The sequence below is a fragment of the Hemibagrus wyckioides genome, linkage group LG18 (assembly GCF_019097595.1).
Source record: "Hemibagrus wyckioides isolate EC202008001 linkage group LG18, SWU_Hwy_1.0, whole genome shotgun sequence".
Taxonomy (NCBI): Eukaryota; Metazoa; Chordata; class Actinopteri; order Siluriformes; family Bagridae; genus Hemibagrus; species Hemibagrus wyckioides.
Genome location: NC_080727.1, coordinates 2,725,001 through 2,750,804, shown reverse-complemented (window position 1 = coordinate 2,750,804; position 25,804 = coordinate 2,725,001). Strand labels below are relative to the sequence as shown.

Sequence of the window (25,804 nt, the reverse complement as noted above, 5' to 3'; positions counted from 1 at the left end):
GAGAAACACGGGAGGGATGGTGGACCAGGTGCTTTTTTTTTTTTTTTTTTTTTACTTTGTTGCCTGCTTTCTTTTCTCTCTCTCTTTCTTTCTCTTCGTGTGTGTGTGTGTGTGTGTGTGATCAGTGAGGCAGACCTTCTCGGCCATTCAGGAGCAGTAACCGCCGCTGAGCGCCGGCACAAAGCCGCCCGACGTGTGCTAATTGTCAGCAATAGACGATACTGTGAAACCAATTTGAACGATCAGGACCAGATGCAGAGCGGACGGATGAGAGAGAGAGAGAGAGAGAGAGAGAGAGAGAGGGGAGGAATAGAAGGAGGTGTGGGGTGAAAGAAAGGGAGACTGAGAGAGACACTTTACTTTAAACTCTTTAAACTCAACACTTAATCTGGCAACTAAAATAAAAATAATTGATTTTATGAACTAAATTACATACAATACCATAAACTACATTATTTAATAATAAAATTAAACAAATAATCAATTTGTTTAAAAAAAAATATATAAAAAATATTATAAAAATATTATAAAAATATAAAAAAATATTTTTTTTGCAAAGGCGACATTTTCTATAATTCTCTCATGATCTTTAACGGCCTATAAATACGTTCCTCACATGTATAAGACGTACATTATATGTATCTTTTATTAACCTGGTTTAGGAGCAGGCATAAACAGCTTTTATAATGCATTATAATCACGTGGCTTAGATTACGCTCAGTTACAGGAAGTCAGAGATGCTGACGGCTTCCTGAGTGAAGTGCTGACTTTGTGGAGTTCCTGATTATCTCTCTAACGTTATTCATCTGTTAAAAAAAAAAACCCTTTCTGTACAGATGCTGGAGTTTATACACTAGTTGTAATAAATCACTGTGCTTTATAATGCGTCATAAAGATGCCATATGACATCATGAGATGAACGTGTTCATGCGTGAATTAATCCATGGACTAAAAGATTTCAGGAGTTTCAGCTTTTATTATTCCATAGTCACTTTGTTTTGGTTTTTTTTTTTTTTAAATAGATAAAACTAAATAAATTGAATGAGAATTTCTTACTCCACAAAGCTAAAGGTTCTTTATTCCTATAAGTATATTTTAGATTAATATTAGTTCTTGTTTTTGAAAGACACTTGACAAAAAAAACAATAATTTCACGCACTCTTCCTCATTTCATCCTCTCTTCTGGACTTTTCACTAGATTCCCGAGTTCGTTCCGCAAACTCGCCATCGTCGTCGAAATCTAACTGTACGACGTAAACAAAGCTCTCTTGCTAATCCCCGTAAGCGTAAAAGCGCCGCGACGCTCGGACACCGCCCTGTAACGACTTCTTTAATTCTGTGCTTATCACCTCACCTTTGTCAGAGTGAGCGCTCTCTCTCTCTCTCTCTCTCTCTCTCTCTCTCTCTCCGAACATCCTGCTGTTTGTTTAAAATGGAGAGCAGGTGCTTCAGCCATTGAATTAACATCGAATACCAATTAGCCAGGCGGCAATTTACAACCGTCACGGCTTTAAAAAGGAGATGAGGCGGAATGAATGCTCAGGGCCCTAATGAGCATTAGAGATTATTATGTAGAGTGTGGAGCAAATAGATTAGCGTGAACACGGGAGAACTTTTTGACTAATGTCTTCCGAGAAGTAACTTTTCCAGCGGGGGGAATGACGCAAGCCGGTCAAAACCGTAACGCAGTCCGTTTCCTCTGTACCTGCGATAAGACCTGTCATTTATTTAGATTTATTTTTTCTCTCTCTAACAGGGCAACTTGCCTAAATACTCCCACAATGCACTGGTGGTGCAGGCCATGAAGACCAACGTGACTGACCCGGACATGCACGTCCTGTTTTTCGACGTAGAAGCCGTGATCATCCAGCTGCTGACCGAGGAGGCGCAGCGTCCCAATCCCACGCTCGTGTCCCCGGAAACACTGCAGAAGACTCCAGGGGGCGCCGACAAGGGCGGGTCGTTTCTGGCTAATAAGATCTTCAAGCAGGTTGGTACACAGATACAGAACCGGGACACGAGAAGGCCTCGGAAATCTTTTCAGTCCCTCTGCTGTCGAATCTCTGCTATGGGATTTATCATGTTTAGCGAAATTCAATTAGCGGGAAATGTTGTGGGAAAATTCGTCGAATTAGACTCATTGAAAGATCTGATCATTCAGCGTGAGTCTAATCTAATCCGAACAAAACAGCGAGTAATAAAAAGATCTACTAAACAGTCAAGCTAATTCTTTTAAAATTAAAATATATTAATCTATAATAAAAGTAGAAAGTCTGTTTGAGATATTTTATAATTTATATTAGTTTTTGTGAAATTGTATATGTTTGTTTAATTTGGGATACAAGGTTAAGGGTTTTGTAATAGTGTTTAAAAAAAAAAAAAAGTAATAATTATTAAAAGCATTTTGTGGTTATTGGTAGAGGAACCCAGATTTTTCACTTATTTATTACAAAGTTTATCAGCTTTAACTAATGATGAAATGAGAAAAAATGAGTAAGATATTTCTTTGAAAGACAAAGAGAAGGGAAGGAAGGGAGAGTAGTGACGTAACGCCTGGAGCTTCTCGTTGCAGGTGAAAGAGACCATCAAAGAGAACATCAAGGAGCACCTGCTGGACGAGGACGAGGATGAGGAGGAGGAGGCTCGCCGGCGAGAGGAGAAGTCCAAATCCCTCAGCCTGCTGGAGTACAACCTGACCATGGACACGGCCAAGCTCTTCATGTCCTGCCTCCACGCGTGGGGTCTGAACAGCATGCTGGACGAGGTGTGTGTGAGCCGACTGGGCATGCTCAGACCTCACACGCCCATCTCCTTCGGCCTGATCTCGCGTGGAGGCCACATGTCTCTCATGCTGCCCACCTTTAAGGACTCCTTGTTGAGGCAGCTGGCGAGGGGCATCGGCCCCGAGGGCAGGAAGCTCTCCGTTTCCGAGGTGGTGGGCAAGGGCACGTACGGCGTGTCGCGTGCAGTCACGACTCAGCACCTGCTGTCGGTCATCTCGCTGGCTAACACGCTCATGAGCATGACCAACGCCACCTTCGTGGGAGAGCACATGAAGAAAGCTCCAGCCAGGTGAGTATCTACTGTTTAGTGAACTCCATAAAATGAATCAGAAAGAACTTTACTCAGGATTTGATGATCGAAACCGTTCTCCACGGCTACGTCTGAGACCACGTGTCTGGAACAGCGTTCTACTGAACCTAAATAATGTGGGAAAAATAGTACGCTTAAGAAAACTAGGCTTGTTGATTATGTGGTACTAAAACACCCGATTTTATTTTATATTTTATTTTATATATATATATATTTATTTAGTTAGTTTAAAAGTGCATGCATAAAAAATTAACTTGTGTGGAAATATTTCTATTTAAAAAAAATAGACTGTGTTAAAAAAAAATAAATTTATAAATAAACTAATGCGTAGTACTATAAAAATATATCATGATAATAACAACAGCCTGAAATCAAAGATAACTTTAATAAAAGATATCCTCATGTCAGTTCAAATCACTTAAAATACTAATCTTAATCTAATGTACTGGGATTTTTCTAGAATTGTGGGCGGGGCCTGGATAATGTAATGTTACGTTTCTCCTCCCGATGTCACGAGTTGCATTAAATGCTCAGCTTCGCCATTTGACTCCATTCACCTCCAATAAATAAATATGAACCAGATCAGCTCCAGGATTTAAACATTGGTCCATCGCTGTTTGTGCGTCTGAGCTGCAGTCGGGATTGGTCAGAAACATATATGCAGACACTCAGTGACTGACCAGAGCACTGTTTTGTCAGTAGAGATGTTAGAGGTGAAAGATCAACTGAAGGAAATATCAAGAAAACCAAAATCCACTGTATGAAAAGTTCAGCTTCCATCCTCCAAAAAGGAAAAAATAGTGTTTTACACACGACTCTCAAAAGTCCGGCGTTTCGACCTCAGACTCGGACCCAGAGCGCCGAGCAGCGCATCGCTGATTTCATCATCCTCGCTAACTTCACAGCGCGTCAGGACATACACAACACAGACAACAAGCTTCACATCGCAGGCAGACAGCAGCCAGACGGCTCAATATCTATCCCGAGCTGCTGGGAGAGCGTGAGGGGCGTGAGGAGGAGGAGGAGAACTCAATCTGATGTTTCTGTTGTTTACCGGTGACCTTCAGTGCAGCTGTAGGTCTTCATCCTCGCTTTGGACCGCCGTTTCTAGCCAGCGGAAGTTAAACAGTGGTTAACAGGCTCGGGAAAAACATCCGTATCCTACAAATCTGTGGAATCGTATAGATATTTTTGTAATTATTTGTTACACAGAATCATTCATTTCATAGTAATGACCTGATAGCAATCCGAAACAAATAAGACTCGGATGCGCTGCAGTGTCTGAGCTGCATTAGTGGAAGCTTTAGCACATGTTCTGTCGCTGTTTATTCAACATCTTGTGAGTAAACGGTGTTAATCAGCACTACTAATCCTCGGACATTTACGGGCGATTAGCGTCCGCCGTTTTACACACGTGAGCATGTGGAAAAGAAATTCCGTGTTAACTGAAGCTTTAGACAGGAATTTTTTTGAGTTCGTTTTGATTGAAATGATTTAAACACAGTTGGTTTATCCTTCAGTTTGGGAACATAGTGCAAGCAGCTACTGCAGCCGATTTGGTTTAGGTTTCCAGACAGGTTTTTAATGGCAGGCTCTTAAAAGCAGCGATTCTCGCTCTGACCGCCGCTTTCTCACGGCTCTGCCGGTCCACCTCATAAACACCGGCTAACTGCAGCATGAATCATTTCTATCACTCATAAAAATCTTTTATGTGCGGTAATGAAAGCGTGAAGTCTCTACATAATTGCAGAAGACTGCATCGAGCGAGTGGCAGCAGAAACGCAGCTTCGCTTCAATCGTTAAAGATTTCTTTGCTTTATAGAGCAGGGACGTTTACAGGCACGTATAAACGTGACACGTTTTCTGATTGTACCGTGAACCAGGTGAGATAACGTTAACGAGACGCGTGTAGTAAAAGCGTTCGGCTAATCACAAATCTCTGATCTATATTAATAAACATAATAGAGACAAGATCGAGGGGGTGGAGTTGATGATTTTTCCAAAACGGGTAAAGGCGACGTGATTATTCATCACACCACTTTTTTACCTCCTTTTTTTTGCCTTTGACTGGAAATAAATGTGAAACACTTGAAATCCCTGATCTGTGTAATGGTAGGTTTCGATATATTTTACCAAGGAATATTCATATAAAAATATATTGAATATTTTGTCATTAAAAAATAAAAAATTTATAAAATAAATAAATAAATACATTTTCGCGAAAAAAATAATTAATCTAAAGTTTGTCAAAAAAGAAGAAAAAAATGTATAATGATGGTGGAAAATGAAATAAAATACATTAAAATAATTTTTAAAAAAAAAGTAACTTTCTTTCTTTCTTTCTTTCTTTCTTTCTTTCTTTCTTTCTTTCTTTCTTTCTTTCTTTCTTTCTTTCTTTATTCCTCCTTTACTACTTATATTTACTACTCCTTGAAAAGATTTCATCAGTAATCCTAGTTCTTATTTTTTAGTAAATGATTCTTTCTAAAGACAAGATTTTGTTTGATTTTGTTAGTGAGATTTGGTAAGTCAGTGCGCACACACACACACACACACACACACACACTCTTTCACACACACACACTTTGTCGAAAAGAACTCTAAGCTGTGAGCAGTGTGTTAATATTTCATTTGGCCTTTGTGTTTCAGGCCTCCAAGACCCGGTGCCCCAGAGAGCCCCAAAAAGATGCCCCCCCAGGTCTCCAACCCGGCAATGCAGTCCCAGATCAAACAAGGTAACTACAAAGAGTCTCTCTCTCTCTCTCTCTCTCTCTTTCCTTTTCCCTGTCTCTATCTATCTGTCTCTCTCTCTATCTCTGCTCCTTTCTTGTTCCCTCACTCAAGGGAAAAGTCATGATGTAAAAGCGCAAAACAACATGAGAAATCTCCTTTCACTACAGCCGCTCGACACACAACCAGCCCGGGGTGCACGGGGAACCTCTGGGGGAAACGCACACACACACACACACACACACACGCACACCCCTAACATGCACCTAACACACACATGTTGTACTAGTAAAATATTTAGTGCATCTCATGATGGAGTGATCCACAGGGGGAAAAAGGAAAATTTCGTCTGTGTTCTTTTTTTTAAAACGTGTTCAACTACAAGAAATTCTATTTAAACTCTTATTTATTTAATGAATCTGTTTTTTTTAAATGTTAAAATATTTCTAAAAGCTTATTTTTGTCATTATGGATTATTGTGTGTTGTCTGAAGGCGAAATAAATCCATTTAGACTTAGATAGATAGATAGATAGATAGATAGATAGATAGATAGATAGATAGATAGATAGATAGATAGATAGATAGATAGATAGATAGATTAATTAATTAAATTGAATTAATAAAATCTTTAACACGATATAGTGTGCAAAAATTGAAAAAGTGTAATATGATTGAAGAAAAACAAGATTAATTTTCTAAAACACTTATCCAGAACTAGTTTTAAAATAATAGATAAATTAGTTTATTTAAAAAAATAATAATCATAATATAATAAAAAAAAAAAAATTTGTACGATAGTCTGCGATAGTTTGCATCCCCATCGGTTCCGGAGAAAAAAAGAAAGTAAGAAAGACAATCTTTGTTTCATAGATTAGAACAGAATTTAAAGAAATTAAATATTAGGTTGTCCTGCAACAAGTTAATAAATAAGTAAATAAATAAATAAAATTAAAAGAAGTGACATCTTGCAGGTTAGAAAAAAGAAGAATATGAAAGTTTATTTTTCCTCTGTTAAACTCGATTTATAGACTTTTAACAGAAAAAGTGTAAGTAAAGGTAAAAAGAAGGGAATCCTTTTATTCTAAACTATTTTTTGAAATCAGTTAAATTTCTTGTTTTGTTCTAGGGGCGTACAAACTTTTGCATTTAGCCGTATATGTTTATTAAATGTTTTTAAAACTCGTTTAAAAATCAACTGATGGACTGGCTCATGGACCGGTTAGGCGCACACACACACACACACACACACACACACACACACACTCTCACTCACTCATCCCCACACGTGGCCTAATTTGTTACCCCGCAGGAGCATCCATTGTCCCGGCACAATAGAGCTGTGGCGTGTGGGATCATTTGTGTTCACTTACTCATGCCACGCTCCCGTTTGCTCCCTTTGAGAGGAAGTGTGACGGGGTGTGCTGAAAATTGCCACGTGGCACTCGCTATTGTTCGCTTTCTCTCGCCATAAGGGCTCTCGGCTTTTTCTTTCCCTTTTCACATGCTAATCACCTCTGGCCTTTTCTAACGCACAAGAGCCCGGGGTTCTCCGTGCCAGGTTTCCGACGCGTGCCTGTCCGGTGGATTCTCACGCCGAGTGAAAGACGGGGCCACGACAGTTGGTTTAAAAGACAAAAAAGAGAGGCTAAATGTCCTTTTTCGGCGGATTTATCGGCGAGAAGGCGTAAGAGGGAAAAGTGAGCTCGGGCTGCTAAGATGCGTTGAGCTTATTGATCCTTCCGCGCTCTTTAGGCTTAAAGACATAATGAAAGTTATTCAACGCATGTTGCTCCTTTCCTCTCCTCCTCTTGTCTGTACTCGGTTCCTCGTGTATTGATCCGAATCGGTTTGCGAAAACCACTCTTAGATTGTCTTATTAAGTGTTTTTTAATAGAGTTGTTCTTTAAACCCAGAGCCGGGAGAAGGAAAGGCAACAGCATGCGCCGTCCTCGTCATGCAGACTCACTTAAACAAACGCCGGCCTTTTTTTGCAAATTTTCTTGTCTGTCACATAGCTATTACGGTAAATGAAGGGGCTTGAAAGAGAGAGTGAGAGGAGAGAGAATGAACAGATTGAGAGAGTTGCTCCAATCAATGAAACTCTTCCTTTAACAGCATCACAATTAGAGGAAACTGGTTTGTTGAATTGTACTTATTCATTTGGTGCCACATTTTATCCCAAACGACTTATAAGTGGGGAATTTAAGAAACAAGAATACTTTATGGTTGAAGGGTGTGACTGAATCGGCTGTCGATGACTTTCAGGCAGTTCTGGAATCCGGTAATAAACGCAGAAACTTCTCATGTCGCATAACCTTCACCGGCTCCTGCAGCAGAGCCTGCACCAGTACAGAACCTTATCAGTTACTAGGACAGAAAGGATATTTTTCCCACTCTCTTGTACGGAAACGTCCGTAGTGGCTAGCAAAAGGATCAGAAGACACTTGCACAGAACCTTTCCGGTCACTAGGATAGAACCCTCCTTGGTTAATAGTAAAGAATCCTCCCTCGCCACTGGTACAGGAGTTTTATCCAGCACTAGGACAGATCCTTCTTTAGTCCCTAGAATAGACGTTACTCCAGAGTTTTCACCAGCCAGATGACATAGTCCTTCACGGGTCACTTGCACAGAATCTTTACTAGCCAGTGGAGCTAGACTTTATCCAGTCACTAGAGTAGAACCTTCAGCAGTCACTGGGGCAGGAACTTCACCAATTACTGCAGTAGAATTTTTACCAATCCCTAGGGTAGGACCTTCACCAGTCATTAGGGTAGGACTTTCACTATTTACTCAGGTAGAACCTCCACCAGTCACTGGGGTAGGACTTTCACCAGTCACTAGAGTAGAACCTCCACCAGTCACTATGGTAGAACCTTCACCAATTACTAGGGTAGAACCTTCACCAGTCACTAGAGTAGAACCTTCACCAGTCACTAGGGTAGAACCTTCACCAGTCACTAGAGTAGAACCTCCACCAGTCACTAGGGTAGAACCTTCACCAATTACTAGGGTAGGACCTTCACCAGTCACTAGGGTAGAACCTTCACCAATTACTAGGGTAGAACCTTCAGCAGGCATTGAGGCAGGACCTTAACCAGTCACTTGCACAGAACTTTCACTAGCCAGTAGAGCAGGACTTTCTCCAGTCACTTGGACAGAACATTCACTAACCACTAGAAGAAGATTTTCTCCAGTCACTCAGGTAGAAACCTTACCGACCAGTAGAGTAGGACTTTCTCCAATCACTGGGGCAGGACCTTCAGCAGTCACTGTAGCAGGACCTTCACCAGTCACTGGTGCAGGACCTTCACCAGTCACTTGCAGAGGACCTTCAGTGGCCAGTAGAGCAGGATTTTCTCCAGTCACTAGGGTAGAACCTTTACCAATTACTGGGGCAGGACCTTCACCGGTCACTTGAACAGAATCTTCACCAACCGGTAGAGCAGGAATTTCTCTAGTCACTGGGGCAAGACCTTCACCAGTCATTGGAGCAGGACCTTCACCAACCAGTAGAGCATGACTTTTTCTACTCACTGGGGCAGGACCTTCACCAGTCACTGGGGCAGGACCTTCACCAGTCATTGGAGCAGAACCTTCTCCAAACTCCAAATATATGGCTGAAAATCAATAGTTATTCCATAGTGGTACCAAAGAGGACCCCAGAAGAACCTTTTTGTGTATTATACTGCTGCTCCAAGTTTCTCCAAATGTTCTGAATCGTTCTTCTCAATATGAATGGCTTTAGCACCGTCTTGCCCTCTTTGCCAGGAATATGTCTCCTGGGTTGCATAGTTCCTTTCTTGTTCAGTCACATTTCAGCTTGATGATGATACTGTGGGAAATAAAAGTCCATCAAACCATCTGCAAAGATCTAAAGCTGAAGTGGTTGCTTTGGCCATGGAGGTTTTGCACCGGATTCAGTTTGTTTCTGTGGAAAATGTCTTTGGTAAAGATTTCTTTTGCAGAGATCTGTTTGTCAAGATGTTTGTGCTTCTTTGTGATGTCCATGAATGTTGATATGTTTGATAGAACTACAGTAGTTCTGAGGTATGTTTCTATAATCTAAAATTACTTTATAGAATTTTTAGAATTCTATTAAATTACTTTATAGGATTCACACCTTAATGTGAATTAGATTCTAATTAATGCGTACAGTTTAGTCTAATTTTCTTAAATTTTTTTAAATAATATTTTTTTAAGTCTTAAATTGTGAAATTACTTTAAGCCTAAGGTTTAAAAGACTTCTATATTTTTATATTTAATTGGAAATTTTTGATATTTTGATGAAAAAAAAAAAGACACTGTTCACTTGAATTTTCTTAACATTTTTTATTTTTTAAATTGTCTGAGTTCAGACGTCTGTAAGTCTACGTGAGAGTTTGTGTCTGCGTCTTATCCGTTTGACTAACTGCTTTTTCTCTTGTTCATGCAATGCCGCCGGAGGCCGTGCGTCTTTCTTTTTCTTTCCTTTTCTTTTTTTATTTCTCCCTGTTATCCCCTCCTTTTCTTTTATTCCTTTTCACTTCTTTCTTTGTTTCTCTCCTTTGCAAGCTGCTGCCGCCGCTTCCACCTCCGCTCTCGCACCCGGCACAGGGGCGCCTCACGCCGCCTCCACCTTTCATTCCTCTCCCTCCGTAAATGAAGGTACCACAAAAGAGAAGCACCCATCTTTTTTTCCTTTCTTTCTTTCTTTCTTTCTTTCTCTCTTTCTCTCTCTCTCTCTCTCTCTCTCGGTGAACTCATCTGCCTTGCGCTGCCTTTCTGTTTTTTTTTTAATTTTCTCCTCTTCAGTGATCGTGTGTGTGTGTGTGTGTGTGTGTGTGTGTGTGTATGTTTGTCGTCTGTGTTTGTCCTGTCTGGATTTGTCCTTGTGTATTGTGGTTGTAGTGCAAATGTATGTATTTGTGTGTGTTCTGTTTAGAAACTTGCCGTGTGTATACACAGTCATATCGGCATGCTAGCTGTCTTTACTGTAGGGCAACTGCGCAACACACACACACACAAGTAAACTATTCACTTTGTTTTTGAAGGAAGAAAAAAATCCACTTATTATTATTATTATTATTATTACATCTATGTTTAAAACAAAAGAAAAACTCTAGTTTGTTTTATTTACATTTTTTCCTTTTACTTATTTATTTTACTTATTTATTTTACTTAATATATATATATATATATATATATATATATATATATATATATATATATATATATATATATATATATTTACCCTTCACATTTTGACATTTTTAACAGCTTGTACTGATGTCTCAGGATTTGTTTTCTGGACGACTTCCAGCTACGATCCTTTTACCGATCCTTTAACGATCCTTAACTCCTAGAATATGTGTCATTTCTGTATTTTTCCAGACTATAAGGTTGCATTTTTTTCTTATTTATGCCTTTCAGCAGAACCTGCAAAATGACACATGCTATAATTTATTTCTTTTAAATGAATTTATTCCTGTTGTCTGATTTCTTTTTATAACACACAAATAGGAACATTGATATTGTGCACTTTAACATGTGTGAAATAAAATTGCCGGGAATTTGTCTGTGACAAAGCAAAAAATATTTATGGATTCACTTCCCGGGGTGTGTTTTATTCTCCTCTTTATACTTTAGAGTTGAGAAAATAGGACGGATTGGCAGGTTTTGCATGGTGAAATCTATAAAAATGAAAGATTTCACTTCCTGTGAAGGTAAGTATCTCTGAAGCCTCCACAAAGAAATTCCACAGAAAGAGAATTTCTTTGCTGTTCTAATTGTGGATTATTTGTTGGACGTTCTGGATATGTGAGCTGACCTCATTCCAAAAGCTACTCCATATATTAATATTCTAATATATGAGACGCCACATCCTCTGTTTAGAACCGTGTTCGAGTCGAGTGCGTTTCCTCGCCCGCATCCCTTATGTTCATTAATGCGCTCTCTCTCTCTCTCTCTCTCTCTCTCTCTCTCTCTCTCTGAAGCAGTATCTCTCTTTCTTTTTTCATGAGTCTCATTGTATTAAAGAAAAAAAAAAGACTTTTTCCCGAATTTTAGATATAATAATATTAGTAGAAATGTGTGTGTATGTGTGTTACTGTACGGAGGTGTTGTGTGCTCTTTGACTGTGTGTGTGTGTGTGTGTGTGTGTGTGTGTGTGTGTGTGTGTGTGTGCAGGATGGAGTCAGCTGGCTGCGATGCATTGTGTGATGCTGCCCGATCTGCTGGGGCTCGATAAGTTTAGACCTCCCCTACTGGAGATGCTCGCTCGCAGGTGGCAGGATCGCTGCTTGGAGGTGTGTTAGTCAGTTAGTCTACCCTACACACACACACACACACACACACACTTATACACACATACAAATGAAACTTTTACATCTATTACAAATGTATTAATAAAAATGCATTTTTTTAATTATGTTAAAACTTATTATTTACGTTTCCTTGACGTTATTTACGCTAGCTGTACATTTATTTTCTGTTGGAACGTTCTTACATTTTCAACTATAGAACTCTGCATTGCATTTATATTTATTGCATTTACATTATACATTACATAAGTTTTACGTTCACATGAATTAACTTTATTAACTAGCTTTAGATCTTATCTTTTTGCTAATAACACTAGATTTACATTATTTATATTAAATTTACATTTATAGTGTTTACACCAGCTTTACGTTTGCATTATTTACACTAGCTTTACATTTACTTTATTCACACTAGCTTTACATTTACATTATTTACACCAAGTGTACGTTTACATTATTTACACTAGCAGTACATTTACATTATTTACACTAGCAGTACATTTACAGTATTTAAACAGTTACATTACATCATTTACACTACCTTAGTTTTTTTTTACACTAGCTTAACATGCCCAATATTTACACTAGATTTACATTTACAATATTTACACTAGCTTAACATGCCCAATATTTACACTAGATTTACATTTACAATATTTACACTAGATTTACATTTACAATATTTACACTAGCTTTACATTTACATTATTTACACTAGATTTACAATTATAATATTTACACTAGATTTACATTTACTAGATTTACATTTACAATATTTACACTAGCCTTACATTTACAATTTACACTAGATTTACATTTACAATATTTACACTAGCTTTACAATTACATTATTTACACTAGCTTTACATTTACATTATTTACACTAGATTTACATTTACAATATTTACACTAGATTTACATTTACAATATTTACACTAGATTTACATTTACATTATTTACACTAGCAGTACATTTACATTATTTACACTAGCAGTACATTTACAGTATTTAAACAGTTACATTACATCATTTACACTACCTTAGTTTTTTTTACACTAGCTTAACATGCCCAATATTTACACTAGATTTACATTTACAATATTTACACTAGCTTAACATGCCCAATATTTACACTAGATTTACATTTACAATATTTACACTAGATTTACATTTACAATATTTACACTAGCCTTACAATTACAATATTTACACTAGCTTTACATTTACATTATTTACACTAGATTTACAATTATAATATTTACACTAGATTTACATTTACTAGATTTACATTTACAATATTTACACTAGCTTTACATTTACAATATTTACACTAGATTTACATTTACAATATTTACACTAGCTTTACAATTACATTATTTACACTAGCTTTACATTTACATTATTTACACTAGATTTACATTTACAATATTTACACTAGATTTACATTTACAATATTTACACTAGATTTACATTTACAATATTTACACTAGCCTTACAATTACAATATTTACACTAGCTTTGCATTTACAATATTTACACTAGATTTACAATTACAATATTTACACTAGCTTTACAATTACAATATTTACACTAGATTTACATTTACTAGATTTACATTTACAATATTTACACTAGCCTAACATTTACAATATTTACACTAGATTTACATTTACAATATTTACACTAGCTTTACAATTACATTATTTACACTAGCTTTACATTTACAATATTTACACTAGCCTTACATTTACATTATTTACACTAGCTTTACAATTACATTATTTACACTAGCTTTACATTTACATTATTTACACTAGATTTACAATTATATTATTTACACTAGATTTACAATTATATTATTTACACTAGATTTACAATTATATTATTTACACTAGCTTTACATTTACAATATTTACACTAGCTTTACATTTACAATATTTACACTAGCTTTACATTTACTAGATTTACACTAGCTTTACATTTACAATATTTACACTAGCTTTACATTTACTAGATTTACATTTACAATATTTACACTAGCCTTACATTTATATTATTTACACTAGATTTACAATTACAATATTTACACTAGATTTACATTTACAATATTTACACTAGCTTTACATTTACAATATTTACACTAGATTTACATTTACATTATTTACACTAGCTTTACATTTACAATATTTACACTAGCTTTACATTTACAATATTTACACTAGCTTTACATTTACAATATTTACACTAGATTTACCATTACAATATTTACACTAGATTTACAATTACAATATTTACACTAGCTTTACATTTACAATATTTACACTAGATTTACAATTACAATATGTACACTAGATTTACATTTACAATATTTACGCTAGCCTTACATTTACAATATTTACACTAGATTTACATTTGCTAGATTTACACTAGCCTTAATTTACATTATTTACACTAGATTTACATTTACAATATTTACACTAGCTTTACAATTATATTATTTACACTAGCTTTACATTTCCGTTATTATACACTATCTTCACTTGTATGACCTCGCAGTTTGTTTCTTTAAATAGCTATTTGACTTTTTTATGATTTCTTCTCTTTAGTTTTTGAGGAAGCAGGTTTCATGTGAAATGATTGTGTGTGTCTGTGTGTGTGTGTGTGTGTGTGTGATATGCAGGTAAGGGAAGCGGCCCAGGCTCTCCTGTTAGCAGAGCTGCGCAGGATCGGTCAATCCGGCAGGAAGGACACCATCGACATGTGGGCTCCGTACCTGCCTCAGTATGTGGATGCTGTCAGCTCACGTAAGTACCAGACGTGTGTGTGTGTGTGTGAGACATAATTTGAAATTATGAACATGTAGCCTATTAAAGTAAACGTCTGAGCAGAATGGGTCTAGTTGAGCTTTAGAGTTTGAACAATCTTCGAACATACCGAAGAGGTTTCTTACATTCCCGTTGTGTGTGTTGCCATAGAAACACCGAATTACCACGTCTGAGGAGTCGACCCACTCAGACTGGAATCATCTCGTAATTACTGTAATTTCATCACAACGTGGTGACGATGTTAGAACAGCTACAGAGTGAGGGCACGGGAGGAGACATTCATTCTCCCCCCAAACAGAAGTTTTTATCAAGACATTCTGATATCTAGACATCTGTACACACACACACACACACACGCACCATGATATCTCTTGACCATGCATCAGTGGACTAGAGCGTGTATGGAAGGTAATGTGCACGTCTGATCAACAACGCACTTCCAAACACTTTGTGTGTGTGTGTGCGCTGATGTGTCTTTTGAAGCATTAACCAATTATGCGTATGACGGCGTGGTGAGACGGCTGCTCTGGCACTATTACTCACAGTCTAAACACATTAAGAAAGAGAACAGCACACCAGCATGCTCACACACACACACACACACAGTTGTCTCTTTCTGTCATCTCACCAGAATCAGCTAAGAGTAAGCAAATTCAGATGACATTAGCGTTAGCTGTTATCTAGCGCACAGGGTGTGTGTGTGTGGGGGGGGGGTTATGGTGGTATGATGTCATTTTGTCGTAAAACTGACCCATGGTTTGAGGTCAGAGCTGCATCATGTCTTAAAACTACAGCCTGAAATAATTGCCTGATTTTATACATCCAGTGAAGATGGAAAGAACGTGAGAAAATGTCTGCCGAGGCTAACAAGCTCGTACTGTCTGGTGGGTGTGGCCTAATATTTTTATGAGCAGGTTGACGGACAGCCTTCCGTCCGAGACTCCCAGGTTGCTCCGGAAATATTTGCTTTTCTTTTTCATTTCCCTTCCTTTTCATTTAATTTTTCTTCCTCTTCCTTTTCCTCATACTTTTCTTTTCTTTATTCATTTCCTTGTTATATTTTTTGTCATTTTTTTCTTTTTTTTCCCCTTCAGTTACTCTTCTCTTTTCCTTTTCCTTTCCCTTTTCATTTTCTTTATATATATTTTTTTCTTTTTCTGTCCATTTCCTTTACTTTTTTCCCTTTTTCTCTTTTTCCCATTCTCTTTCCTTTCCTTTTTTTCTTTTTCTTTTCATTTTCCATTTCCTTTTCTTTTTTTCTTTTTCTTTTTCTATTCATTTTCCATTTCCTTTTTATTTATTTATTTATTTATTCCATTTTCTATTTCCTTTCCTTATCATTTTTTCTTTTTCTTTTCTATTTCCTTCTATTTTCTATTTCCATTCCTTTTTCCTACCCTGTTCTTCCCTTCCTCTGCCTTCCTCCTCCCTTTCCTTTCCCTTTTTATTCTCTTTATAATTTCCTTTTTCCTTTCTTTTTCCTTATTTCTTTTATTTTCCCCAATCCTTTTCTTTCTTTTTCTTTTCATTCTATTTTCCATTTCCTTTCCCTTTTTCCTTCCCTTCCCTTCCCTTCTATTCCCTTCCTCTTCCCTATTCCTCTGCTCCCCCTTTCCTTTCTTTTTTTCCCCCTTTCTTTCCCCTTTCCTTTTCACAGATTTACAATCATACTTAATTACCCTGAAAATGAATGAATGTTTATTTATTTATTCTGTATCTTGTAGTCAGTAATGTAGCATGACCTTAGCTTAGCTAGTGTTTTCTAATTACGCTAATCTAAGCGTAACTGACCTAGCTAAGCTAACCTCTGGTATTTTAGCCTAGAATTCCGAACTCTGTGTGAGTTTTGTTCACTCCCCGTAACAAAAACATCAATCTAACAGCGAGAAATTTAAAAAATGTTCACTTTGACACCAACACTGACGATCTTCTGATTAGCGTAGCTGCTAGTTTGTGGTAGAATTAGCGAGCTAGCTGACTAACACTGGCCCCTCCCCCCACCAAACCTGCCCTCTACCTCACTTCTCATTCTCAGCTAGCGCTGTTGGGAAAGCGGGTGTTTGTTTGAGTCTTTCCCAGAAAGCCTGAAGAGTTGGCCTTCATACACACACACACACACACACACACACACACACACACAGTGTTCCCGCTCTCTGTAATGTATCTGAGGCAGACAAGCCGCTGTTGCCTTTGGGACGTTGGTCAGAAATAGAGAAGTGGAAGACAAGGCTGAAGTTTGGAGCTTTTATCTTTGTGTGTGTGTGTGTGTGTGTGTGATGAATAATGCATGGAGACAGAGAGGATTCTTTTAGATTTTGTGTCTTATTTTTGACCACACTGAGATTTCAGTAGCACCTTTAGGCCGTGTGTGTGTGTGTGTGTGTGTGTGTGTGTGATCGCTCTGGGTGTTCATTAATGCAGAACATGCTTCCTCTCCTTCAGAGACCTGCATATCCTATGTGTTTACACTTTGTTCCTGGAAATGCCATTATGCACTGTCAGTTCTCTGTGTGTGTGTGTGTGTGTGTGTGTGTGTGTGTGTATGTGTGTGTGTGTTTCAGGAACTAGTCCTGTTTAGTTACCCCTGACATCTCAGTGTCTCACAGAGACACAGTGTGTTTGTGTGTATGACTTTAGTCTTGTCACATTTTGTGTTTTGTGTGTGTGTGTGTGTGTGTGTGTGTGTGTGTGTGATGGAGCCTGACCTGACGTTTGGCAAGAGACAGGCGTTGGCTCTAGGGAGTAGTTGCTATAGGAACCATTGCTGGTCAGTGTTGTGTTACCGTGGCAGCAGTGACCTCACTAGGGTACAGGACTGCAAGGGTCAGTGAATCTGAGCTGTTCCTACACACACACACACCCCTACACACCTTATAGAGCATAATGGCATTTCCAGGAAAAGGATTCCATTACTTTTTTTGTTCTATTCCTTCTTTTCCTTGCCTTTTCTGTTTCCTTTCCTTTCCTTTGCTTTAATTTTCTTTAATTTCCTTTCCTTTCATCTACTTTACTTTACTTTCTTTTTCTTTCCCCTTTCCTTTCCTTTCCTCTCCTCTCCTCTACTTTCCTTTCTTTTCCTTTCATCTTTCTTTCCTTCCCTTCCCTTCCCTTTATTTTCTTTCCTCTTTCCTTTCTATTCCTTACATTCCTTTTCTTTCCTTTCTATTCCTTTCTATTCATTTCTATTCCTTTCCTTTTCTTTCCTTTCTATTCCTTACATTCCTTTCCTCTTTCCCTTCTATGTTACAAATTTTCTTTTCCACTTCTCCTTAAATTTATTTTTGTCATTTTCTTCCTCCCCCTTTCTTTTTCCGGTGTTTCCTTCATCCTTCCCTTTCGGACCCTCCATTTCCTCCTCTGTGTGTGTAAAGTGTTTGGAGCGAGGGATCGAGGCTGTACTGATAGTTAGCTTGTCGTTAGCTGTGGAGAAGGTTAGCATTTGCTGAGTGTTGTGTTTCAGCTCAGACTCAGAGACTGTGTTAACGATGTGAAGTGAAATTTCAGAGTTTTAATCAGAAGAGAGACGCAGAACACGGACTGACCATTACACCACGCTGTCGACTGACAGACCCAACAGTCCGGTCCGGTTCTGATCCGAATCCCGCGTCCGTGACGGCCACTTATACGCGGGATTTGAGTAAAAGGTCACACGGAGCGAGCAGACACACACTGGGCAGTGGGCAGCTGAGGACATGAATGAGTGACCTTTTCCTGCTCTAACTGAAGAACAGAAAGGTTGGTTAGCAACACGAGGAAGGCTGGACGGAGTAATCGCTCGTACTCCAGAGGCTTAGCGTTAGAGCGGCTAAGAGCGGACATCGATCGGGCGTGAATCTCCATCGTCTTCCTCTTCTTTTTTACAAATGTATTTCTCAAGAAAATGTCAGGTGTAACCTTTTGAGAGCTTTATACACGCGTCCAGTAGAATAGAGACGCCTGTGGAATTTAATCCCTGCCGCTAGTGGAGGAGGACAGAGAGAAGGTTTTCAGAAGAATACGTTCCTCGCTTACTTTCTACATCAACCCCCATGTTATCCTTCAATCTCTTCTCCTTTTTCTATCCATCTATCCTTCATTCCTTAAAACTCTGGAGAACTACGCCTCAAACCAGTCGAGTCATTTTCATGAAGAACTTTATCCTTCTCAGGATCTCAACAGATCCGGAGGACATCCCGGGAATACTGGGACAGAATTCACCTCAGATGAAACACCAATGATGTGGCAGCATTAACATGCTTATACACCCCATCCTAGTCAATCCATCTGAAGTGTTTTTTGAAAAATGGGATGAACCCAGAGAACCTCAGAAGAACCTGGAAGAACATGGATGAACCTGGAGGAGTCTGGATAAAACTGGATGAACCTGGAAGAGCCTGGATGAAACTGGTTGAACTTAGATGAACCTGGAGGAGCCTGAATGAACCTGGACAAACCAGTGGGAGCTCGGAGGAGCCTGGATAAACCTGAAGGAGCCTGGATGAACCTGGGGGGGATCCTGGATTAAACTGGATGAACCAAGGGGAGCTTGGAGGAGCCTGGATGAACCTGTAGGAGCCTGAAGGAGCCTAGGGGAACCTGGATGAATTTGGAGGAACCTGTAGGAGCCTGGATGAACCTGAAAGAACATAGGGAAGGCTGGATGAACCTGAAAGAACCTAGAGGAGCCTGGATGAACCTGAAAGAACCTAGGGGAGGCTGGATGAACCTGAAAGAACCTGTAGGAGCCTGGATGAACCTGAAAGAACCTAGGGGAGGCTGGATGAACCTGAAAGAACCTAGGGGAGGCTGGATGAACCTGAAAGAACCTAGAGGAGCCTGGATGAACCTGAAAGAACCTAGGGGAGGCTGGATGAACCTGAAAGAACCTAGGGGAGGCTGGATGAACCTGAAAGAACCTAGGGGAGGCTGGATGAACCTGAAAGAACCTAGGGGAGGCTGGATGAACCTGAAAGAACCTGTAGGAGCCTGGATGAACCTGAAAGAACCTAGGGGAGGCTGGATGAACCTGAAAGAACCTGTAGGAGCCTGGATGAACCTGAAAGAACCTAGGGGAGGCTGGATGAACCTGAAAGAACCTAGGGGAGGCTGGATGAACCTGAAAGAACCTGTAGGAGCCTGGATGAACCTGAAAGAACCTAGGGGAGGCTGGATGAACCTGAAAGAACCTAGAGGAGCCTGGATGAACCTGAAAGAACCTAGGGGAGGCTGGATGAACCTGAAAGAACCTAGGGGAGGCTGGATGAACCTGAAAGAACCTAGGGGAGGCTGGATGAACCTGAAAGAACTTGTAGGAGCCTGGATGAACCTGAAAGAACCTAGGGGAGGCTGGATGAACCTGAAAGAACCTAGGGGAGGCTGGATGAACCTGAAAGAACCTAGAGGAGCCTGGATGAACCTGAAAGAACCTAGGGGAGGCTGGATGAACCTGAAAGAACCTAGGGGAGGCTGGATGAACCTGAAAGAACTTGTAGGAGCCTGGATGAACCTGAAAGAACCTAGGGGAGGCTGGATGAACCTGAAAGAACCTAGGGGAGCCTGGATGAACCTGAAAGAACCTAGGGGAGCCTGGATGAACCTGAAAGAACCTAGGGGAGGCTGGATGAACCTGAAAGAACCTAGGGGAGGCTGGATGAACCTGAAAGAACCTAGGGGAGGCTGGATGAACCTGAAAGAACCTAGGGGAGGCTGGATGAACCTGAAAGAACATGGGGGAGGCTGGATGAACCTGAAAGAACCTAGGGGAGGCTGGATGAACCTGAAAGAACCTAGGGGAGGCTGGATGAACCTGAAAGAACCTAGGGGAGGCTGGATGAACCTGAAAGAACCTAGGGGAGGCTGGATGAACCTGAAAGAACATGGGGGAGGCTGGATGAACCTGAAAGAACCTAGGGGAGGCTGGATGAACCTGAAAGAACATGGGGGAGGCTGGATGAACCTGAAAGAACCTAGGGGAGGCTGGATGAACCTGAAAGAACCTAGGGGAGGCTGGATGAACCTGAAAGAACCTAAGGGAGGCTGGATGAACCTGAAAGAACCTGTAGGAGCCTGGATGAACCTGAAAGAACCTAGGGGAGGCTGTATGAACCTGAAAGAACCTAGGGGAGGCTGGATGAACCTGAAAGAACATGGGGGAGGCTGGATGAACCTGAAAGAACCTAGGGGAGGCTGGATGAACCTGAAAGAACCTAGGGGAGGCTGGATGAACCTGAAAGAACATGGGGGAGGCTGGATGAACCTGAAAGAACCTAGGGGAGGCTGGATGAACCTGAAAGAACCTAGGGGAGGCTGGATGAACCTGAAAGAACCTGTAGGAGCCTGGATGAACCTGAAAGAACCTAGGGGAGGCTGGATGAACCTGAAAGAACCTAGAGGAGCCTGGATGAACCTGAAAGAACCTAGGGGAGGCTGGATGAACCTGAAAGAACCTAGGGGAGGCTGGATGAACCTGAAAGAACCTGTAGGAGCCTGGATGAACCTGAAAGAACCTAGGGGAGGCTGGATGAACCTGAAAGAACCTAGGGGAGGCTGGATGAACCTGAAAGAACCTAGGGGAGGCTGGATGAACCTGAAAGAACCTAGGGGAGGCTGGATGAACCTGAAAGAACCTAGGGGAGGCTGGATGAACCTGAAAGAACCTAGGGGAGGCTGGATGAACCTGAAAGAACCTAGGGGAGGCTGGATGAACCTGAAAGAACCTAGGGGAGGCTGGATGAACCTGAAAGAACCTAGGGGAGGCTGGATGAACCTGAAAGAACCTAGGGGAGGCTGGATGAACCTGAAAGAACCTAGGGGAGGCTGGATGAACCTGAAAGAACCTAGGGGAGGCTGGATGAACCTGAAAGAACCTAGGGGAGGCTGGATGAACCTGAAAGAACCTAGGGGAGGCTGGATGAACCTGAAAGAACCTAGGGGAGGCTGGATGAACCTGAAAGAACCTAGGGGAGGCTGGATGAACCTGAAAGAACCTAGGGGAGGCTGGATGAACCTGAAAGAACCTAGGGGAGGCTGGATGAACCTACACTGACAGAGATAATGTATGAACCTCAGCAGATAAAAAAAAAAAAGCCCAGAATCGAACCAGGAGACATGTTGAATTTAATCGTTTTTATTTTTTATTCTTATTATTTTACATTTCTTTTTCATAAACAGTGGCACTAATTAACATGGCAAGAGAATTTAGGGAAAATAAAATAAAAATGAATATAAAACCTGATGGAAGCCAAGTGTAAGAAGAAAAGGTGGAAAATATATATTTTGTGACATTTTTTGAGATAATGTCATTTCTTACTTCCAAATCTGTAAGCTGTGCATTTTTCCCCGTTCATTACAATCGACGAGTATCTTCTTCCCTCCGTGTATCATCTCCATCACGTCCCCGATCATCTCCCTTCTCGTCCTCTGAGCGTTATATTATTTTTTTCTCCCCCTCCTTCAGTTTGTTTAAACGCTCGCGACTTGTTTGCCTGGAGAAACTCGATTATGGAGCACTTTAGGTCTAGAGAGTGTTTTGGTGCGCGATGCGTAGAAGTGGTTCACATTTCCTGTCTGGCGGTACTCTAGCGTCGTCTCGGTCCAGCGTCGTCCCGCTCTAATACGCCGCTTTCGGCTGGGAAAAGAGCTTTTTTCTGAACTCCCGGACTCCCTCAGGAGGTTGGAGGGTGTGAGCACCGGTGGGTATTTATGTAATTTAGTGTTTATGTGATAATATTGTGCTCAGACACATCCGCCGCACGTATAGAGTCTCTCCGGGCGGCTGTCTGAGGTGCGGGAGTGCTCTACGAAAACGCTGCTAAATGGGCTGGGGGTAATGAAGGAAGCTGTCAATTAACACACACACACACACACACACACACACACACACACACACACACACACACAAAGACAGAAGGAAATGGAAAGAACTGTCTCTTCCCTTTCAGCCTGAGCTCTTTCTTCTTCCTCCTTATTTTTTATCCAAAGTCGCCTCTCCACCTCACCCCAACATCACCCCCCACCCCCCCTTAAATATAGCATGTGTGTTTTTGATTGTGTGTGTGTGTGTGTTTTGGCGAATGTGAGAAAACAGCCCTGCCTGCCTGTGTAATGCAATTGGGGAGCGGGCCGTGGATCGATAAGCATGGAGCAGAGAGAATTAATGTGGGCCAAGCCGGTGTGTCCATCATACAGATGGAGAAAAGGAGGGAGAGCAAAAAGGAAAAAAAAGGGAGGAGAGTAAAAAAAAAAAAAGAGAGAGAGAGAGAGATCTAAAAACAGTGGACAATTCCAACCCGCACACCTCACGGATTCGGACGGGAACCTCGTCTCTCTGTAGGTGTGGCACGGATTCATGGTTTCCCGGCCGTAAGACATGTGGCAGTTTATAAACCGATCGGAATTTTTTTTCTTTATTTTTTAAAATTAATTTATTTGTTGTTTTAAATTTTTTTAAATTAATTATTTTTATTATTTATTTACTTACATTTTTTTAATTTTTAAAATTATTTATTTTATTTTTTTTGAGCAGGTGACGCAGGACGACAACAACGATGACAATGACAACAACGATGCTCATAAAAAATGTTACCACCTTCTCTCCTCTCCTCTCCTCTCCCCTTCTCTCCTCTCCTCTCCTCTCCTCTCCTCTCCCCTTCTCTCCCCTCCTCTCCTCTCCCCTTCTCTCCTCTCCTCTCCTCTCCCCTTCTCTCCTCTCTCTCTCTCCTCTCCCTCTCCCTTCTCTCCTCTCCTCTCCTCTCCTCTCCCCTTCTCTCCTCTCCCCTTCTCTCCTCTCCCCTTCTCTCCTCTCCTCTCCTCTCCTCTCCCCTTCTCTCCTCTCCTCTCCTCTCCTCTCCCCTTCTCTCCTCTCCTCTCCTCTCCCCTTCTCTCCTCTCCTCTCCCCTTCTCTCCTCTCCCCTTCTCTCCTCTCCCCTTCTCTCCTCTCCCCTTCTCTCCTCTCCTCTCCTCTCCTCTCACCTTCTCTCCTCTCCTCTCCCCTTCTCTCCTCTCCTCTCCCCTTCTCTCCTCTCCCCTCCCCTTCTCTCCTCTCCTCTCCTCTCCTCTCCTCTCCCCTTCTCTCCTCTCCTCTCCTCTCCTCTCCCCTCCCCTCCTCTCCCCTTCTCTCCTCTCCTCTCCTCTCCCCTTCTCTCCTCTCCTCTCCCCTTCTCTCCTCTCCTCTCCTCTCCCCTTCTCTCCTCTCCCCTTCTCTCCTCTCCCCTTCTCTCCTCTCCTCTCCTCCTCTCCCTCCTCTCCTCTCCTCTCCCCTTCTCTCCTCTTCTCTCCTCTCCCTCTCTCTCTCCTCTCCTCTCCTCTCCCCTCTCTCTCCTCTCCTCTCCCCTCCTCTTCTCTCCTCTCCCCTCTCTCTCCTCTCCTCTCCTCTCCCTCTCCCCTCTCTCCTCTCCTCTCCCCTCTCCTCTCGCCACTCCTCTCCCCTCTCCTCTCCCCTTCTCTCCTCTCCTCTCCCCTTCTCTCCTCTCCCCTTCTCTCCCCTTCTCTCCTCTCCCCTTCTCTCCTCTCCTCTCCTCTCCCCTTCTCTCCTCTCCTCTCCTCTCCTCTCCCCTTCTCTCCTCTCCCCTTCTCTCCTCTCCTCTCCCCTTCTCTCCTCTCCTCTCCTCCTCTCCTCTCCCTCTCCTCTCCTCTCCCTCCTCTCCTCTCCTCTCCCTCCCCTCTCTCTCCTCTCCCCTTCTCTCCTCTCCCCTTCTCTCCTCTCCTCTCCCCTTCTCTCCTCTCCCCTTCTCTCCTCTCCTCTCCTCTCCTCTCCCCTTCTCTCCTCTCCTCTCCTCTCCTCTCCCCTTCTCTCCTCTCCTCTCCCCTTCTCTCCTCTCCTCTCCCCTTCTCTCCTCTCCTCTCCCCTTCTCTCCTCTCCTCTCCTCTCCTCTCCTCTCCTCTCCTCTCCTCTCCTCTCCTCTCCCCTTCTCTCCTCTCCTCTCCTCTCCTCTCCCCTTCTCTCCTCTCCTCTCCTCTCCCCTTCTCTCCTCTCCTCTCCCCTTCTCTCCTCTCCTCTCCTCTCCTCTCCCCTTCTCTCCTCTCCTCTCCTCTCCTCTCCTCTCCTCTCTCCTTCTCTCCTCTCCTCTTCTCTTCTCTCCTTCAGTCTCTTCTCTTCTCTCCTTTAGTCTTCTCTTCTCTTCTAAAATAAACTTTTTCTAATCTGTTGTCTATTACCCAGCATCCCTGTGTAAGTTGTTACTATGGAAACTATAGAGTGTGCACCTAAATTAATATAAATTTGCTGTAGCTTGAAGAAGTTTCCAGAAGAAACTCTGAGAGTTATATTATTCCATGCGTTATGATATGAGACAGACCGGACAGTCCGCTGTCCACTAATCCGATCTCTCCAAATCCCGTCAATGATTAAATACCATCAATGATGAAAAAACCGTCAATGATTTATCTGCGGCTCAGACGTGTTGGGGGGGGTTCATTCGGATCGGTGTTGTTGACACGAGGTCGCGAGCGAAAAACCTCGGATCCGGAGCAACAAATCCAGCGGCTTGAGTCGGAATAACCCGGACTTTCATTCTGATGATTCTTTATTCAGTGCTACAGCAACGTTCTGGAAGTTTCTCGGTACAGTATGTAGGTGTGAAGCCTCCTACACACGCTCCTTTTCATTTTCCTTCAGCGTAGCCAATTCTTCACAGCAATATAACCAATGATTTGATCATTTTCCGGCTCCTTCGGGAATTCTCCGCTTTGGTGAGCTCGGGCTCCTGGCTCAGCGTTTCAGTGCCAAGGGAAACGCAACTGAAAGGCCGTGTTTGGACCTTTACATCTCTCCTGGGACAGGCTTTATATCACACACACTGACGAGAGGAAAACAAAAACACACCGTCTCTCTCATTCCACAGCCGATAAATCCAGCTCTCTTCTCTTCTCTTCTCTT

The 25,804-nt window shown here is 41.3% G+C and overlaps 1 protein-coding gene across 4 annotated transcripts in view; it reads left to right on the top strand.

The window, feature by feature from the left end:
- Positions 1-25,804, top strand: part of LOC131368943 (WD repeat-containing protein 7) — a 161,679-nt gene that overhangs the window by 37,998 nt on the left and 97,877 nt on the right. For 3 of the 4 annotated variants that reach the window (XM_058415201.1, XM_058415199.1, XM_058415202.1), the window contains 6 exons: positions 1,757-1,990; positions 2,573-3,072; positions 5,743-5,828; positions 10,377-10,469; positions 11,991-12,109; positions 14,805-14,928. In XM_058415201.1, coding sequence (XP_058271184.1) covers positions 1,757-1,990; positions 2,573-3,072; positions 5,743-5,828; positions 10,377-10,469; positions 11,991-12,109; positions 14,805-14,928 — 1,156 coding nt within the window. The remainder of the gene's footprint in view (positions 1-1,756; positions 1,991-2,572; positions 3,073-5,742; positions 5,829-10,376; positions 10,470-11,990; positions 12,110-14,804; positions 14,929-25,804) is intronic. The other variant, XM_058415200.1, reaches the window with a different exon arrangement.